The 19,615-nt window shown below is 37.8% G+C and overlaps 1 protein-coding gene across 6 annotated transcripts in view; it reads right to left on the reverse strand.

The window, feature by feature from the left end:
* Positions 1-19,615, reverse strand: part of srebf1 (sterol regulatory element binding transcription factor 1) — a 145,677-nt gene that overhangs the window by 96,410 nt on the left and 29,652 nt on the right. For all 6 annotated transcript variants that reach the window (XR_009803935.1, XR_009803934.1, XM_061885154.1 and 3 more), the window contains exons 6-7: positions 9,644-9,758; positions 1,559-1,716 (exon numbers count right to left, since the gene is read on the reverse strand). Coding sequence is in view for 4 of the 6 variants with exons in the window: in XM_061885154.1 (XP_061741138.1) it covers positions 1,559-1,716; positions 9,644-9,758 (273 nt within the window). In the remaining 2 variants the exon portion in view is untranslated. The remainder of the gene's footprint in view (positions 1-1,558; positions 1,717-9,643; positions 9,759-19,615) is intronic.

Below are 19,615 nucleotides of genomic sequence, written 5' to 3' on the forward strand. Positions count from 1 at the left end.
TTTCTCTGCCAGTTTCTGCATCTTCTTTTGTGTTTCTGCACCTGCGGTTCCCACACAAGGTTGCAACATTGTTTGTCATAACTGTCTGCTCTCATTTTCTCGCACATTTGACCCTTTGATGTTCTTTGTACCAACACTCTAGGCCTGCTGTGTGTGTGTGTGTGTGTGTGTGTGTGTTAAGATTCACTATGGACTGGACTCTCACTATTATGTTAGATCCACTATGGACTGGACTCTCAGAATAATTTTTAAGACCCACTATGGACTGGACTCTCACTATTATGTTAGATCCACTATGGACTGGACTCTCACACTATTATGTTAGATCCACTATGGACTGGACTCTCACTATTATGTTAGATCCACTATGGACTGGACTCTCACACTATTATGTTAGATCCACTATGGACTGGACTCTCACTATTATGTTAGATCCACTCTGGACTGTACTTTCACAATATTATGTTAGACCCACTATAGACTGGACTCTCACACTATTACTGTCATTCTAGATTATAAGTATTAGGGCGTGCTATGAAGTCATTGGCTTTGTCGCCTTCTACAACATGTACGATCTGCTTGTCAGTCCAGCATCATGTTGTGTGTGGCTTCCGCGGCAACACGCACACGACTGCAAGGCATACTGGGTGACACAGAGTACACTAATGGTTGTGATATAAACAATTTTAACACTCTTAGTAATATGCGCCACGCTGTGAAGCCACACCAATTAAGAACGACAAACACATTTCGGGAGAACATCCTCACAGAAACACAACATAAACGCAACACAACAAATACCCAGAATCCTTTGTATTCATGACACATCCTGACTATTTTATACACCCCGCTAGCAGCAAACCCCGCCAGCCCCCCCCCGTGCGTCGGTAAGGTGGGCGGGGTTGGGGGGGCGGGGGTGTAAAATATATTCAGGGAGTCTCACGGATACAAAGGATTCTGGGTATTTCTTGTGTTGCGTTTATGTTGTGTTACTGTGAGGATGTTCTCCCGAAATGTGTTTGTCGATCTTGTTTGGTGTGGCTTCACAGCGTGGCGCATATTAGTAAGTGTTAAAGTTGTTTATATCACAACCATCAGTGTACTCTGTGTCACCCAGTATGCCTTTCAATCTTGTACGTGTAATTACAGAAGCTGCACACAACATGTTGCCGGACCAAGAATCGGTTCGTACGTGTTTTTGTAGGTGTTTAAGGCAATGGCTTCTCAGCACGCCCATATTCTTGTCATCAGGATGAACACTATTGGATAGTCGCGGGAACGTTAGCGGCCCCAATTGTCTTCATTAGTCTGTGAAACAGGTTTAAATAGCTCTGTGAGTGGTAAAGGCGGACAACCTCTGATGTATTTCAGCGGGCGGGTACGGTCCTGATAAAATGTTGGTTCGGGTGGACGGCGGGTGGATGACGACTTTGGTGATGCGGATGCGGATGATATGATTGCCTATCCGCGCATCTCTACAACCTACCCATCTCAGGGCGGACACTCTAACCACTGAGTACCACGTCAAGGAAAAGCAGTGACGTGTGAGCTCCCGTACCTTAGTGTCCTCCGCCATTGGACTGTCGGGTTCGGAGTCACTTCCACAATGTGAGAAGGAAGTGGGGGATCCCACATCAGAGGCCGGCGGGGTCGGTAGCTCCGCCTTCACATCAGCTGGTCCATCCACCTCCATGGCAACCAGGTCCTTGAGAGACTCTACAGAAAAGACCAGAAAGAAAGAGAAGTTTAAAGGGGAACATTATCACAATTTCAAAAAGGTTAAAAACAATAAAAATCAGTTCCCAGTGGCTTGTTGTATTTTTTTGAATGGGACATTTTCCCAAGTTGCACAATTCCCACATTTTCCCACTGATTCATACCATTCCACCTTCAACACATTCCACCATCCTGGAAAATTAAAGTATTCATTTTTCCAAGTTCCCAAAAATTCCAGGATTTTCCCGAATTCCTGGTTTTTCAAAGCCTTATTTCCACCCTTTTCCCCCACATTTTTCAACACATTTCAACCGTTCCACTGTCAAAATATTCCTCCTAACCAGGACAAAAAACAAAGTTGTTTTTTTAACTGGAAAAATTCCCAGTTTCCCCGACATTCCAGGAATTCCGTAATACTGTTTCTCAATTCAACATGTCACTACTTCAACATTTCTTGATCGTTTTTAAATCATCCAAAACCAACCAACTCAGCTCATTAAGGACATTCGTATTTTTAATCTTTTTTTTTTACTCCTGCTTTTTCCCAAATTCTCAAATTTCCCGGAAGTTCCCATTGTAATGAATGGGACATTTTCCCAAGTTGCACAATTCCCACATTTTCCCACTGATTCATACCATTCCACCTTCAACACATTCCACCATCCTGGAAAATCAAAATGTTTTTTTTTTGCCAAGACCCAAAAAATTCCAGGATTTTCCAGAATTCCTGGTTTTCCAAAGCCCTATTTCCACTCTTTTGTTTCTGGCGACTGCTCTTCCCACATTTTTCAACACATTTCAACCGTTCCACCAGTAAAACATTCCTCTTAATTAATTTCAAGTTCAAAAAACAAAGCTGTTTTTTTAACTGGAAAAATTCCCAGTTTCCCCGAAATTCCAGGAATTCCATAATACCGTTTCTCAATTCAACATGTCACTACTTCAACATTTCTTGATCGTTTTAAACAATTCCAAAACCAACCAACTCAGCTCATTCAGGACATCCATCCATCCATTTTCTAGCGCTCATTCCCTTTTGGGGTCAGGACATTTGTATTCTTAATCATTTTTTTTTAAATCCTGCTTTTTCCCAAATTCTCAAATTTCCCAGAAGTTCCCATTGAAATGAACGGGACTTTTTCCCAAGTTGCACAATTCCCACATTTTCCCACTGATTCATACCATTCCACCTTCAACACATTCCACCATCCTGGAAAAATTAAAGTATTCATTTTTCCAAGTTCCCAAAAATTCCAGGATTTTCCCGAATTCCTGGTTTTTCAAAGCCTTATTTCCACCCTTTCCCCCCACATTTTTCAACACATTTCAACCGTTCCACTGTCAAAATATTCCTCCTAACCAGGACAAAAAACAAAGTTGTTTTTTTAACTGGAAAAATTCCCAGTTTCCCCGAAATTCCAGGAATTCCGTAATACTGTTTCTCAATTCAACATGTCACTACTTCAACATTTCTTGATCGTTTTTAAATAATCCAAAACCAACCAACTCAGCTCATTAAGGACATTCGTATTTTTAATCTTTTTTTTTTACTCCTGCTTTTTCCCAAATTCTCAAATTTCCCGGAAGTTCCCATTGTAATGAATGGGACATTTTCCCAAGTTGCACAATTCCCACATTTTCCCACTGATTCATACCATTCCACCTTCAACACATTCCACCATCCTGGAAAATCAAAATGGTTTTTTTTCCCAAGACCCAAAAAATTCCAGGATTTTCCAGAATTCCTGGTTTTCCAAAGCCCTATTTCCACTCTTTTGTTTCTGGCGACTGCTCTTCCCACATTTTTCAACACATTTCAACCGTTCCACCAGTAAAACATTCCTCTTAATTAATTTCAAGTTCAAAAAACAAAGTTGTTTTTTTAACTGGAAAAATTCCCAGTTTCCCCGAAATTCCAGGAATTCCATAATACCGTTTCTCAATTCAACATGTCACTACTTCAACATTTCTTGATCGTTTTAAACAATTCCAAAACCAACCAACTCAGCTCATTCAGGACATCCATCCATCCATTTTCTACCGCTCATTCCCTTTTGGGGTCAGGACATTTGTATTCTTAATCATTTTTTTTTAAATCCTGCTTTTTCCCAAATTCTCAAATTTCCCAGAAGTTCCCATTGAAATGAACGGGACTTTTTCCCAAGTTGCACAATTCCCACATTTTCCCACTGATTCATACCATTCCACCTTCAACACATTCCACCATCCTGGAAAATTAAAGTATTCATTTTTCCAAGTTCCCAAAAATTCCAGGATTTTCCCGAATTCCTGGTTTTTCAAAGCCTTATTTCCACCCTTTCCCCCCACATTTTTCAACACATTTCAACCGTTCCACTGTCAAAATATTCCTCCTAACCAGGACAAAAAACAAAGTTGTTTTTTTAACTGGAAAAATTCCCAGTTTCCCCGACATTCCAGGAATTCCGTAATACTGTTTCTCAATTCAACATGTCACTACTTCAACATTTCTTGATCGTTTTTAAATCATCCAAAACCAACCAACTCAGCTCATTAAGGACATTCGTATTTTTAATCTTTTTTTTTTACTCCTGCTTTTTCCCAAATTCTCAAATTTCCCGGAAGTTCCCATTGAAATGAATGGGACATTTTCCCAAGTTGCACAATTCCCACATTTTCCCACTGATTCATACCATTCCACCTTCAACACATTCCACCATCCTGGAAAATCAAAATGTTTTTTTTTCCCAAGACCCAAAAAATTCCAGGATTTTCCAGAATTCTTGGTTTCCCAAAGCCCTATTTCCACTCTTTTGTTTCTGGCGACTGCTCTTCCCATATTTTTCAACACATTTCAACCGTTCCACCGTCAAAACATTCCTCTTAATTAATTTCAAGTTCAAAAAACAAAGTTGTTTTTTTAACTGGAAAAATTCCCAGTTTCCCCGAAATTCCAGGAATTCCATAATACCGTTTCTCAATTCAACATGTCACTACTTCAACATTTCTTGATCGTTTTAAACAATTCCAAAACCAACCAACTCAGCTCATTCAGGACATCCATCCATCTATTTTCTACCGCTCATTCCCTTTTGGGGTCAGGACATTTGTATTCTTAATCATTTTTTTTTAAATCCTGCTTTTTCCCAAATTCTCAAATTTCCCAGAAGTTCCCATTGAAATGAACGGGACTTTTTCCCAAGTTGCACAATTCCCACATTTTCCCACTGATTCATACCATTCCACCTTCAACACATTCCACCATCCTGGAAAATTAAAGTATTCATTTTTCCAAGTTCCCAAAAATTCCAGGATTTTCCCGAATTCCTGGTTTTTCAAAGCCTTATTTCCACCCTTTTCCCCCACATTTTTCAACACATTTCAACCGTTCCACTGTCAAAATATTCCTCCTAACCAGGACAAAAAACAAAGTTGTTTTTTTAACTGGAAAAATTCCCAGTTTCCCCGACATTCCAGGAATTCCGTAATACAGTTTCTCAATTCAACATGTCACTACTTCAACATTTCTTGATCGTTTTTAAATCATCCAAAACCAACCAACTCAGCTCATTAAGGACATTCGTATTTTTAATCATTTTTTTTTACTCCTGCTTTTTCCCAAATTCTCAAATTTCCCGGAAGTTTCCATTGAAATGAATGGGACATTTTCCCAAGTTGCACAATTCCCACATTTTCCCACTGATTCATACCATTCCACCTTCAACACATTCCACCATCCTGGAAAATCAAAATGTTTTTTTTTTCCCAAGACCCAAAAAATTCCAGGATTTTCCAGAATTCTTGGTTTCCCAAAGCCCCATTTCCACTCTTTTGTTTCTGGCGACTGCTCTTCCCATATTTTTCAACACATTTCAACCGTTCCACCGTCAAAACATTCCTCTTAATTAATTTCAAGTTCAAAAAACAAAGTTGTTTTTTTAACTGGAAAAATTCCCAGTTTCCCCGAAATTCCAGGAATTCCATAATACCGTTTCTCAATTCAACATGTCACTACTTCAACATTTCTTGATCGTTTTAAACAATTCCAAAACCAACCAACTCAGCTCATTCAGGACATCCATCCATCCATTTTCTACCGCTCATTCCCTTTTGGGGTCAGGACATTTGTATTCTTAATCATTTTTTTTTAAATCCTGCTTTTTCCCAAATTCTCAAATTTCCCAGAAGTTCCCATTGAAATGAACGGGACTTTTTCCCAAGTTGCACAATTCCCACATTTTCCCACTGATTCATACCATTCCACCTTCAACACATTCCACCATCCTGGAAAATTAAAGTATTCATTTTTCCAAGTTCCCAAAAATTCCAGGATATTCCCGAATTCCTGGTTTTTCAAAGCCTTATTTCCACCCTTTCCCCCCACATTTTTCAACACATTTCAACCGTTCCACTGTCAAAATATTCCTCCTAACCAGGACAAAAAACAAAGTTGTTTTTTTAACTGGAAAAATTCCCAGTTTCCCCGAAATTCCAGGAATTCCGTAATACTGTTTCTCAATTCAACATGTCACTACTTCAACATTTCTTGATCGTTTTTAAATAATCCAAAACCAACCAACTCAGCTCATTAAGGACATTCGTATTTTTAATCATTTTTTTTTACTCCTGCTTCTTCCCAAATTCTCAAATTTCCCGGAAGTTCCCATTGTAATGAATGGGACATTTTCCCAAGTTGCACAATTCCCACATTTTCCCACTGATTCATACCATTCCACCTTCAACACATTCCACCATCCTGGAAAATCAAAATGTTTTTTTTTTACCAAGACCCAAAAAATTCCAGGATTTTCCAGAATTCCTGGTTTTCCAAAGCCCCATTTCCACTCTTTTGTTTCTGGCGACTGCTCTTCCCACATTTTTCAACACATTTCAACCGTTCCACCAGTAAAACATTCCTCTTAATTAATTTCAAGTTCAAAAAACAAAGTTGTTTTTTTAACTGGAAAAATTCCCAGTTTCCCCGAAATTCCAGGAATTCCATAATACCGTTTCTCAATTCAACATGTCACTACTTCAACATTTCTTGATCGTTTTAAACAATTCCAAAACCAACCAACTCAGCTCATTCAGGACATCCATCCATCCATTTTCTACCACTCATTCCCTTTTGGGGTCAGGACATTTGTATTGTTAATCTTTTTTTTTTTAAAACCTGCTTTTTCCCAAATTCTCAAATTTCCCAGAAGTTCCCATTGAAATGAACGGGACTTTTTCCCAAGTTGCACAATTCCCACATTTTCCCACTGATTCATACCATTCCACCTTCAACACATTCCACCATCCTGGAAAAATTAAAGTATTCATTTTTCCAAGTTCCCAAAAATTCCAGGATTTTCCCGAATTCCTGGTTTTTCAAAGCCTTATTTCCACCCTTTCCCCCCACATTTTTCAACACATTTCAACCGTTCCACTGTCAAAATATTCCTCCTAACCAGGACAAAAAACAAAGTTGTTTTTTTAACTGGAAAAATTCCCAGTTTCCCCGAAATTCCAGGAATTCCGTAATACTGTTTCTCAATTCAACATGTCACTACTTCAACATTTCTTGATCGTTTTTAAATAATCCAAAACCAACCAACTCAGCTCATTAAGGACATTCGTATTTTTAATCTTTTTTTTTTACTCCTGCTTTTTCCCAAATTCTCAAATTTCCCGGAAGTTCCCATTGTAATGAATGGGACATTTTCCCAAGTTGCACAATTCCCACATTTTCCCACTGATTCATACCATTCCACCTTCAACACATTCCACCATCCTGGAAAATCAAAATGTTTTTTTTTTTCCCAAGACCCAAAAAATTCCAGGATTTTCCAGAATTCCTGGTTTTCCAAAGCCCTATTTCCACTCTTTTGTTTCTGGCGACTGCTCTTCCCACATTTTTCAACACATTTCAACCGTTCCACCGTCAAAACATTCCTCTTAATGAATTTCCAGTTCAAAAAACAAATTTGTTTTTGAACTGGAAAAATTCCCGTTTTCCTCGAAATTCCAGGAATGTTGTAATACCATTTCTCAATTCAACATGTCACTACTTCAACATTTCTTGACCGATTTAAACAATTCCAACACCGACCAATTCATCTTATTCAAGTCATCGGTGTTCCTAATCGTTTTTCTTTTTAAAGGGGAACATTATCACAATTTCAAAAGGGTTAAAAACAATAAAAATCAGTTCCCAGTGGCTTGTTGTATCTTTTGAAGTTTTTTTCAAAATTTTACCGGTCCCGGAATATCCCTAAAAAAAGCTTTAAAGTGCCTTTTTTTCGCTCTCTGCGAAGACACTGGCCATTTCCCCGTGACGTCACACAGTGCTGCCAATGTAAACAAACAATGGGAATACCACAGCAAGATATAGCGACATTAGCTCGGATTCAGACTCGGATTTCAGCGACTTAAGCGATTCAACAGATTACGCATGTATTGAAACAGATGGTTGGAGTATGAAAGTATTGAAAAAGAAACTGAAGCTATTGAGCGAATAGCTATTGACGCTATTCATAGCCATAGCATGGCCGAATAGCTGCGTTAGCATGGCCGGTAAAATGTGCGGACCAAACGATCAGGACTTTCGCATCTTGTGACACTGGAGCAACTTAAATCCGTCGATTGGTAAGTGTTTGTTTCGCATTAAATGTGGGTGGGAGGAAACGTAATATAGTTGCAAATGCATCTACAGGTTATCCATACATCTCTGTGCCATGTCTGCTTGAGCACCGCCGGTAAATAGCATGTTAGCATCGATTAGCATAGCATGTTAGCATCTATTAGCTGGCAGTCAACATCAACAAAACTCACCTTTGTGATTTAGTTGACTTTATAGTTGCAAATGCATCTGCAGGTTATCCATACATCTCTGTGCCATGTCTGCTTTAGCACCGCCGGTAAATAGCATGTTAGAATCGATTAGCGTAGCATGTTAGCATCGATTAGCTGGCAGTCAACATCGACAAAACTCACCTTTGTGGTTTAGTTGACTTTATAGTTGCAAATGCATCTGCAGGTTATCCATACATCTCTGTGCCATGTCTGCTTTAGCACCGCCGGTAAATAGCATGTTAGCATCGATTAGCGTAGCATGTTAGCATCGATTAGCTGGCAGTCAACATCGACAAAACTCACCTTTGTGGTTTAGTTGACTTTATAGTTGCAAATGCATCTACAGGTTTTCCATACATCTCTGTGCCATGTCTGCTTTAGCACCGCCGGTAAATAGCATGTTAGCATCGATTAGCTGGCAGTCACGCCGCGACCAAATATGTCTGATTAGCACATAAGTCAACATCAACAAAACTCACCTTAGTGATTTGGTTGACTTAATGGTTGCAAATGCATCTGCAGGTTATCCATACATCTCTGTGCCATGTCTGTCTTAGCATCGCCGGTCAAATGTGAAGACACTCTGGTACATTCAATGGGGGTCTGGCGGCAGATTTCTTGCCAGTGGTGCAACTTGAATCCCTCCCTGTTAGTGTTGTTACACCCTCCGACAACACACCCACCAGGCATGATGTCTCCAAGGTTCCAAAAAATAGTCCAAAAAACGGAAAATAACAGAGCTGAGACCCGGTGTTTGTAATGTGTTGAAAATGAAAATGGCGGGTGTGTTACCTCGGTGACGTCACATTCTGACGTCATCGCCTCCAGCGCGATAAACAGAAAGGCGTTTAATTCGCCAAAATTCACCCATTTAGAGTTCGGAAATCGGTTAAAAAAACAGATGGTCTTTTTTCTGCACCATCAAGGTATATATTGACACTTACATAGGTCTGGTGATAATGTTCCCCTTTAAGAGTCAATCAGGACAACTCAAATTCTCAAACAGCCCCTCATGGAGAGATTATTCGAAGTGTTCACTTGAAGGTCATCATAAGAAAAGGTCATCCTCTATAAATTGCAGCAAAGTTTGAGAAGCGGCTCGAGCACATACTGTTTTTCTGGGCTGCCATTTTCAGTGCCATGTTCTCCTGTTTCAGCTTCTGGTTGGATTGCTGAATGTAGCGAATGTAGTCGATGGCTTTCCTCAGCACTGCTGACTTATTGAGCTGGGGGCACAGAAGAAAAAGATCCAACCATTACTCCAATGCGGGGGTCTCAGACAGGCGGGCCGTGGGCCAATTGCAGCCCGCCAGACCTTATTTTGCGGCTCCCACCTTAATATGAAAGTTTAAAGGCCTACTGAAATGAGATGTTCTTATTTCAACGGGGATAGCAGCTCCATTCTATGTGTCATACTTCATCATTTCACCATATTTTTGCTGAAAGGATTTAGTAGAGAACATCGACTATAAAATTTGCAACTTTTGGTCGCTAATAAAAAAGCCTTGCCTGTACCGGAAGTAGCAGACGATGTGCGCGTGACACTGGGAACAAACAGATACCAACATTTTGGTCCCGGTACCAAAATGTATTTCGATACTTTTCTAAATAAAGGGGACCATAAAAATTGCATTATTGTCTATATTTTAACCAAAAAAAACACGACGGTACATTAAACTTATGTTTCTTATTGCAATGGAAGAAGAATTTTGTCCTTCAATAAAATAGTGAACATATTAGACAACTTGTCTTTTAGTAGTAAGTAAACAAACAAAGGCTATGTGTCATACTTCATCATTTCCCGATATTTTTGCTGAAAGGATTTAGTAGAGAACATCGACTATAAAATTTGCAACTTTTGGTCGCTAATAAAAAAGCCTTGCCTGTACCGGAAGTAGCAGACGATGTGCGCGTGACACTGGGAACAAACAGATACCAATATTTTGGTCCCGGTACCAAAATGTATTTCGATACTTTTATAAACAAATGGGACCATAAAAAATTGCATTATTGTCTATATTTTAACCAAAAAAAACACGACGGTACATTAAACTTATGTTTCTTATTGCAATGGAAGAAGAATTTTGTCCTTCAATAAAATAGTGAACATATTAGACCCCGGAAGAGAATAAGCGGTAGAAAATGGATGGATGGATGGATTAGACAACTTGTCTTTTAGTAGTAAGTAAACAAACAAAGGCTATGTGTCATACTTCATCATTTCGCCATATTGCCATATTTTCGCTGATTTAGTAGAGAACATCGACTATAAAGTTGGCAACTTTTGGTCGCTAATAAAAAAGCCTTGCCTGTACCGGAAGTAGCAGACGATGTGCGCGTGACACTGGGAACAAACAGATACCAATATTTTGGTCCCGGTACCAAAATGTATTTCGATACTTTTCTAAATAAAGGGGACCATAAAAAATTGCATTATTGTCTATATTTTAACCCAAAAAAAAACACGACGGTATATTAGTGAAGTGAAGTGAATTGAATTATATTTATATAGCGCTTTTTCTCTAGTGACTCAAAGCGCTTTACATAGTGAAACCCATAATGTAATTTTTACATTTAAAGCAGTGTGCGTGACACTGGGAACAAACAGATACCAATATTTTGGTCCCGGTACCAAAATGTATGTCGATACTTTTCTAAATAAAGGGGACCATAAAAAATTGCATTATTGTCTATATTTTAACAAAACAAAAAACACGACGGTACATTAAACTTATGTTTCTTATTGCAATGGAAGAAGAATGTTGTCCTTCAATAAAATAGTGAACATATTAGACAACTTGTCTTTTAGTAGTAAGTAAACAAACAAAGGCTATGTGTCATACTTCATCATTTCCCCATATTTTTGCTGAAAGGATTTAGTAGAGAACATCGACTATAAAATTTGCAACTTTTGGTCGCTAATAAAAAAGCCTTGCCTGTACAGGAAGTAGCAGACGATGTGCGCGTGACACTGGGAACAAACAGATACCAATATTTTGGTCCCGGTACCAAAATGTATTTCGATACTTTTCTAAATAAAGGGGACCATAAAAAATTGCATTATTGTCTATATTTTAACCAAACGGTACATTAAACTTATGTTTCTTATTGCAATGGAAGAAGAATTTTGTCCTTCAATAAAATAGTGAACATATTAGACAACTTGTCTTTTAGTAGTAAGTAAACAAACAAAGGCTATGTGTCATACTTCATCATTTCCCGATATTTTTGCTGAAAGGATTTAGTAGAGAACATCGACTATAAAATTTGCAACTTTTGGTCGCTAATAAAAAAGCCTTGCCTGTACCGGAAGTAGCAGACGATGTGTGCGTGACACTGGGAACAAACAGATACCAATATTTTGGTCCCGGTACCAAAATGTATTTCGATACTTTTCTAAATAAAGGGGACCATAAAAAAATTGCATTATTGTCTATATTTTAACAAAAAAAAAACACGACGGTACATTAAACTTATGTTTCTTATTGCAATGGAAGAAGAATTTTGTCCTTCAATAAAATAATGAACATATTAGACAACTTGTCTTTTAGTAGTAAGTAAACAAACAAAGGCTATGTGTCATACTTCATCATTTCCCCATATTTTTGCTGAAAGGATTTAGTAGAGAACATCGACTATAAAATTTGCAACTTTTGGTCGCTAATAAAAAAGCCTTGCCTGTACCGGAAGTAGCAGACGATGTGCGCGTGACACTGGGAACAAACAGATACCAATATTTTGGTCCCGGTACCAAAATGTATTTCGATACTTTTATAAACAAATGGGACCATAAAAAATTGCATTATTGTCTATATTTTAACCAAAAAAAACACGACGGTACATTAAACTTATGTTTCTTATTGCAATGGAAGAAGAATTTTGTCCTTCAATAAAATAGTGAACATATTAGACCCCGGAAGAGAATAAGCGGTAGAAAATGGATGGATGGATGGATTAGACAACTTGTCTTTTAGTAGTAAGTAAACAAACAAAGGCTATGTGTCATACTTCATCATTTCGCCATATTGCCATATTTTCGCTGATTTAGTAGAGAACATCGACTATAAAGTTGGCAACTTTTGGTCGCTAATAAAAAAGCCTTGCCTGTACCGGAAGTAGCAGACGATGTGCGCGTGACACTGGGAACAAACAGATACCAATATTTTGGTCCCGGTACCAAAATGTATTTCGATACTTTTCTAAATAAAGGGGACCATAAAAAATTGCATTATTGTCTATATTTTAACCCAAAAAAAAACACGACGGTATATTAGTGAAGTGAAGTGAATTGAATTATATTTATATAGCGCTTTTTCTCTAGTGACTCAAAGCGCTTTACATAGTGAAACCCATAATGTAATTTTTACATTTAAAGCAGTGTGCGTGACACTGGGAACAAACAGATACCAATATTTTGGTCCCGGTACCAAAATGTATGTCGATACTTTTCTAAATAAAGGGGACCATAAAAAATTGCATTATTGTCTATATTTTAACAAAACAAAAAACACGACGGTACATTAAACTTATGTTTCTTATTGCAATGGAAGAAGAATGTTGTCCTTCAATAAAATAGTGAACATATTAGACAACTTGTCTTTTAGTAGTAAGTAAACAAACAAAGGCTATGTGTCATACTTCATCATTTCCCCATATTTTTGCTGAAAGGATTTAGTAGAGAACATCGACTATAAAATTTGCAACTTTTGGTCGCTAATAAAAAAGCCTTGCCTGTACCGGAAGTAGCAGACGATGTGCGCGTGACACTGGGAACAAACAGATACCAATATTTTGGTCCCGGTACCAAAATGTATTTCGATACTTTTATAAACAAATGGGACCATAAAAAATTGCATTATTGTCTATATTTTAACCAAAAAAAACACGACGGTACATTAAACTTATGTTTCTTATTGCAATGGAAGAAGAATTTTGTCCTTCAATAAAATAGTGAACATATTAGACCCCGGAAGAGAATAAGCGGTAGAAAATGGATGGATGGATGGATTAGACAACTTGTCTTTTAGTAGTAAGTAAACAAACAAAGGCTATGTGTCATACTTCATCATTTCGCCATATTGCCATATTTTCGCTGATTTAGTAGAGAACATCGACTATAAAGTTGGCAACTTTTGGTCGCTAATAAAAAAGCCTTGCCTGTACCGGAAGTAGCAGACGATGTGCGCGTGACACTGGGAACAAACAGATACCAATATTTTGGTCCCGGTACCAAAATGTATTTCGATACTTTTCTAAATAAAGGGGACCATAAAAAATTGCATTATTGTCTATATTTTAACCCAAAAAAAAACACGACGGTATATTAGTGAAGTGAAGTGAATTGAATTATATTTATATAGCGCTTTTTCTCTAGTGACTCAAAGCGCTTTACATAGTGAAACCCATAATGTAATTTTTACATTTAAAGCAGTGTGCGTGACACTGGGAACAAACAGATACCAATATTTTGGTCCCGGTACCAAAATGTATGTCGATACTTTTCTAAATAAAGGGGACCATAAAAAATTGCATTATTGTCTATATTTTAACAAAACAAAAAACACGACGGTACATTAAACTTATGTTTCTTATTGCAATGGAAGAAGAATGTTGTCCTTCAATAAAATAGTGAACATATTAGACAACTTGTCTTTTAGTAGTAAGTAAACAAACAAAGGCTATGTGTCATACTTCATCATTTCCCCATATTTTTGCTGAAAGGATTTAGTAGAGAACATCGACTATAAAATTTGCAACTTTTGGTCGCTAATAAAAAAGCCTTGCCTGTACAGGAAGTAGCAGACGATGTGCGCGTGACACTGGGAACAAACAGATACCAATATTTTGGTCCCGGTACCAAAATGTATTTCGATACTTTTCTAAATAAAGGGGACCATAAAAAATTGCATTATTGTCTATATTTTAACCAAACGGTACATTAAACTTATGTTTCTTATTGCAATGGAAGAAGAATTTTGTCCTTCAATAAAATAGTGAACATATTAGACAACTTGTCTTTTAGTAGTAAGTAAACAAACAAAGGCTATGTGTCATACTTCATCATTTCCCGATATTTTTGCTGAAAGGATTTAGTAGAGAACATCGACTATAAAATTTGCAACTTTTGGTCGCTAATAAAAAAGCCTTGCCTGTACCGGAAGTAGCAGACGATGTGTGCGTGACACTGGGAACAAACAGATACCAATATTTTGGTCCCGGTACCAAAATGTATTTCGATACTTTTCTAAATAAAGGGGACCATAAAAAAATTGCATTATTGTCTATATTTTAACAAAAAAAAAACACGACGGTACATTAAACTTATGTTTCTTATTGCAATGGAAGAAGAATTTTGTCCTTCAATAAAATAATGAACATATTAGACAACTTGTCTTTTAGTAGTAAGTAAACAAACAAAGGCTATGTGTCATACTTCATCATTTCCCCATATTTTTGCTGAAAGGATTTAGTAGAGAACATCGACTATAAAATTTGCAACTTTTGGTCGCTAATAAAAAAGCCTTGCCTGTACCGGAAGTAGCAGACGATGTGCGCGTGACACTGGGAACAAACAGATACCAATATTTTGGTCCCGGTACCAAAATGTATTTCGATACTTTTCTAAATAAAGGGGACCATAAAAAATTGCATTATTGTCTATATTTTAACAAAACAAAAAACACGACGGTACATTAAACTTATGTTTCTTATTGCAATGGAAAAATAATTTTGTCCTTCAATAAAATAGTGAACATATTAGACCCCGGAAGAGAATAAGCGGTAGAAAATGGATGGATGGATGGATTAGACAACTTGTCTTTTAGTAGTAAGTAAACAAACAAAGGCTATGTGTCATACTTCATCATTTCCCGATATTTTTGCTAAAAGGATTTAGTAGAGAACATCGACTATAAAATTTGCAACTTTTGGTCGCTAATAAAAAAGCCTTGCCTGTACCGGAAGTAGCAGACGATGTGTGCGTGACACTGGGAACAAACAGATACCAATATTTTGGTCCCGGTACCAAAATGTATTTCGATACTTTTCTAAATAAAGGGGACCATAAAAAAATTGCATTATTGTCTATATTTTAACACAAAAAAAACACGACGGTACATTAAACTTATGTTTCTTATTGCAATGGAAAAATAATTTTGTCCTTCAATAAAATAGTGAACATATTAGACAACTTGTCTTTTAGTAGTAAGTAAACAAACAAAGGCTATGTGTCATACTTCATCATTTCCCCATATTGCCATATTTTTGCTGAAAGGATTTAGTAGAGAACATCGACTATAAAATTTGCAACTTTTGGTTGCTAATAAAAAAGCCTTGCCTGTACAGGAAGTAGCAGACGATGTGCGCGTGACACTGGGAACAAACAGATACCAATATTTTGGTCCCGGTACCAAAATGTATTTCGATACTTTTCTAAATAAAGGGGACCATAAAAAATTGCATTATTGTCTATATTTTAACCAAACGGTACATTAAACTTATGTTTCTTATTGCAATGGAAGAAGAATGTTGTCCTTCAATAAAATAGTGAACATATTAGACAACTTGTCTTTTAGTAGTAAGTAAACAAACAAAGGCTATGTGTCATACTTCATCATTTCCCCATATTTTTGCTGAAAGGATTTAGTAGAGAACATCGACTATAAAGTTTGCAACTTTTGCTCGCTAATAAAAAAGCCTTGCCTGTACCGGAAGTAGCAGACGATGTGTGCGTGACACTGGGAACAAACAGATACCAATATTTTGGTCCCGGTACCAAAATGTATTTCAATACTTTTCTAAATAAAGGGGACCATAAAAAAATTGCATTATTGTCTATATTTTAACAAAACAAAAAACACGACGGTACATTAAACTTATGTTTCTTATTGGAATAGAAAAATAATTTTGTCCTTCAATAAAATAGTGAACATATTAGACAACTTGTCTTTTAGTAGTAAGTAAACAAACAAAGGCTATGTGTCATACTTCATCATTTCGCCATATTTTTGCTGAAAGGATTTAGTAGAGAACATCGACTATAAAGTTGGCAACTTTTGGTCGCTAATAAAAAAGCCTTGCCTGTACCGGAAGTAGCAGACGATGTGCGCGTGACACTGGGAACAAACAGATACCAATATTTTGGTCCCGGTACCAAAATGTATTTCGATACTTTTCTAAATAAAGGGGACCATAAAAAAATTGCATTATTGTCTATATTTTAACCAAAAAAAAACACGACGGTATATTAGTGAAGTGAATTATATTTATGTAGCGCTTTTTCTCTAGAGACTCAAAGCGCTTTACATAGTGAAACCCAAAATGTAATTTTTACATTTAAACCAGTGTGGGTGGCACTGGGAGCAAGTGGGTAAAGTGTCTTGCCCAAGGACACAACGGCAGTGACTAGGATGGCAGAAGCGGGGATCGAACCTGCAACCCTCAAGTTGCTGGCACGGCCACTCTACCAACTGAGCCATACAGCTTATAGGAAACTTATGTTTCTTATTGGAATGGAAGAAGAATTTTGTCCTTCAATAAAATAGTGAACATATTAGACAAATTGTCTTTTAGTAGTAAGTAAACAAACAGAGGCTCCTAATTAGTCTGCTGACACACAGTTGTGATCAAAAGTATTCAACCCCCACACAATGTTGGTGTTTTAGCAAGTTGGACATTTATTCCGTATTTTGTTTATAGTCATATCAAATAAAGATGTGTCAAATAGACAACTTAAATTGTAACACTGTATTTGACAAAATACCAAAAAAGGACATTTTTCTTAACATGTCATTGACAAAATGATTCAACCCCTTAGTTCCATGCATCTTTAGTACTTAGTAGAACACACTTTGGCAGTAATGACATCCTTCAAAGGTGATACATAAGCTTCTTGCTAGCATCTACATCAGGGGTGCCCACACTTTTTCTGCAGGCGAGCTACTTTTCAATTGACCAACTCGAGGGGATCTACCTCATTTATATATATCATTTATATTTATTTATTTATGAAAGAGACATTTTTGTAAACAAGTTAAATGTGTTTAATGATAATACAAGCATGTGTAACACATATAGATGTCTTTCTTTCACAAAGACAAGAATATAAGTTGGTGTATTACCTGATTCTGATGACTTGCATTGATTGGAATCAGACAGTAATGATGATAACGCCCACATTTTCAAATGGAGGAGAAAAAAAGTTGTCCTTTCTGTACAATACCACATGAAAGTGGTTGCTTTTTGGCATCTAATTCATCCAGCTTCCATACACTTTACAAGAAAAACATTGGCGGCAAATTCCGTAGCTTGCTTGATTGACATTCACGGCACCCGAGGGTCTTGTGAGATGACGCTGGCTGCTGCCAGTTCATTATTATGAAAAAATGACAGAGAGGAAGGCCAGAAACACTTTTTATTTCAACAGACTTCCGTCAAAACTCTAAAGGCCGACTGCACATTTCCTATCTTCACAATAAAAGCCCTGCTTCATGCTGCCTGCGCTAACAAAATAAGAGTCTCGGAAAGCTGGCGTGCACAAGTGATGTGCACGCCAGCTTTCTGAGGGATCGCTTGTGCACGCCAGTTTTCCGAGACTCTGTATTTAGTTAGCGCAGGCAGCATGAAGCAGGGCTTTTATTGTGAAGATAGGAAATGTGCAGTCGGCCTTTAGAGTTTTGACGGAAGGTACGGCGCGAGAGTCTGTTGAAATAAAAAGTGTTTCTGGCCTTCCTCTCGGTCATATTTTCATAATAATGATCTTGCAGCAGCCAGCGTCATCTCACAAGACCCTCCGGTACCGTGAATGTCATTTAAGTGACGTCTTGGTGAAGATTGATGATCACTCATTTTTAGGTCTATTTTTTTTTAAAAGCCTGGCTGGAGATGGACTGACACACCCCCCGCGATCGACGTAATGGGCACCCCTGCTCTAGACAGCCATGACATTATGTTCTTTACAAGTCTATGTAAACTTTTGACCACTACTGTACAAGTATTGTCATACGCACTAACTTTAAAAATACTGAAAATGCTCCACTTACTGTCACTAATGTTAGTGGTTTACAAAAAGAAAACGACCACTGGGTCAATAAACAATGGCATTAACAGATGTGGCGAAACTTTGTTCTTAATTACCTCCACAAGATTCATTTGAATGGTCTTGAGCAGGGGTCGGGAACCTTTTTGGCTGAGAGAGCCATGAAAGCCAAATATTTTAAAATGTATTTCCGTAAGAGCCTTATAACATTATTAACACCGAATACAACTGTCAGGTTCAAACGCTGATGACATCTATTAAACAGACAAGAAGCAAGGAATTAAACAGAGACAGGAATCAATTTAGCTCAATGAGGAGAGAAACCTGTAGACTTGTACACTTTTACAATTCTACGCTTCCTCGTTCATTTGGACTTTCCCAGATTACATCTCTTATTCTTTTTAATGACATAGTTATTCTGAAGTTAGCTATACTTTTGACCATTAATGCGACTTCTTGAACAGGTGCGTTAGAAACGGATAGATGGATTAAAATGCATGAGAATGTTTTATATTTTGAAGAATATGGCTGGAGATCGACTGACACACCCCCCGCGGTCGACTGGTAGCTGGCGATCGACGTAATGGGCACCCCTGGTCTACAGGTATTTTAGCCCCTTCCTCTTGGGCAAAGGCCTCCAGTTCATTCATATTCTTGGGCTTGCGTTCTGCAACTGCCTTCTTCAAGTCCCACCACAGCTTTTCTAGAGGATTTAGGTCTGGCGACTGTGAAGGCCACTCCAGAGTCTTCCAGCCCTTCTTCTGCAACCACTCTGATGTTGACTTGGAGGTATGCTTGGGATCCTTGTCCTGTTGGAAGGTCCAACGTCTCCCAAGCCTCAGCTTCCTCACTGACTTCATGACATTTGCGGCTAATATATCCTGCTAGGAAATAGAATTCATAATGCCTTGAACGCGCCGGAGATTCCCGGTACCTGAGGCAGAGAAACATGATTGACCCCCCACCATGCTTAACAGTAGGCAAGGTGTTCTTCTCTTTGTAAGCATTATTTTTTCTCCTCCTGACATAACGTTGATTCATAGGCCC

This window comes from Nerophis ophidion, linkage group LG23 (genome assembly GCF_033978795.1).
Source record: "Nerophis ophidion isolate RoL-2023_Sa linkage group LG23, RoL_Noph_v1.0, whole genome shotgun sequence".
Lineage (NCBI taxonomy): Eukaryota > Metazoa > Chordata > Actinopteri > Syngnathiformes > Syngnathidae > Nerophis > Nerophis ophidion.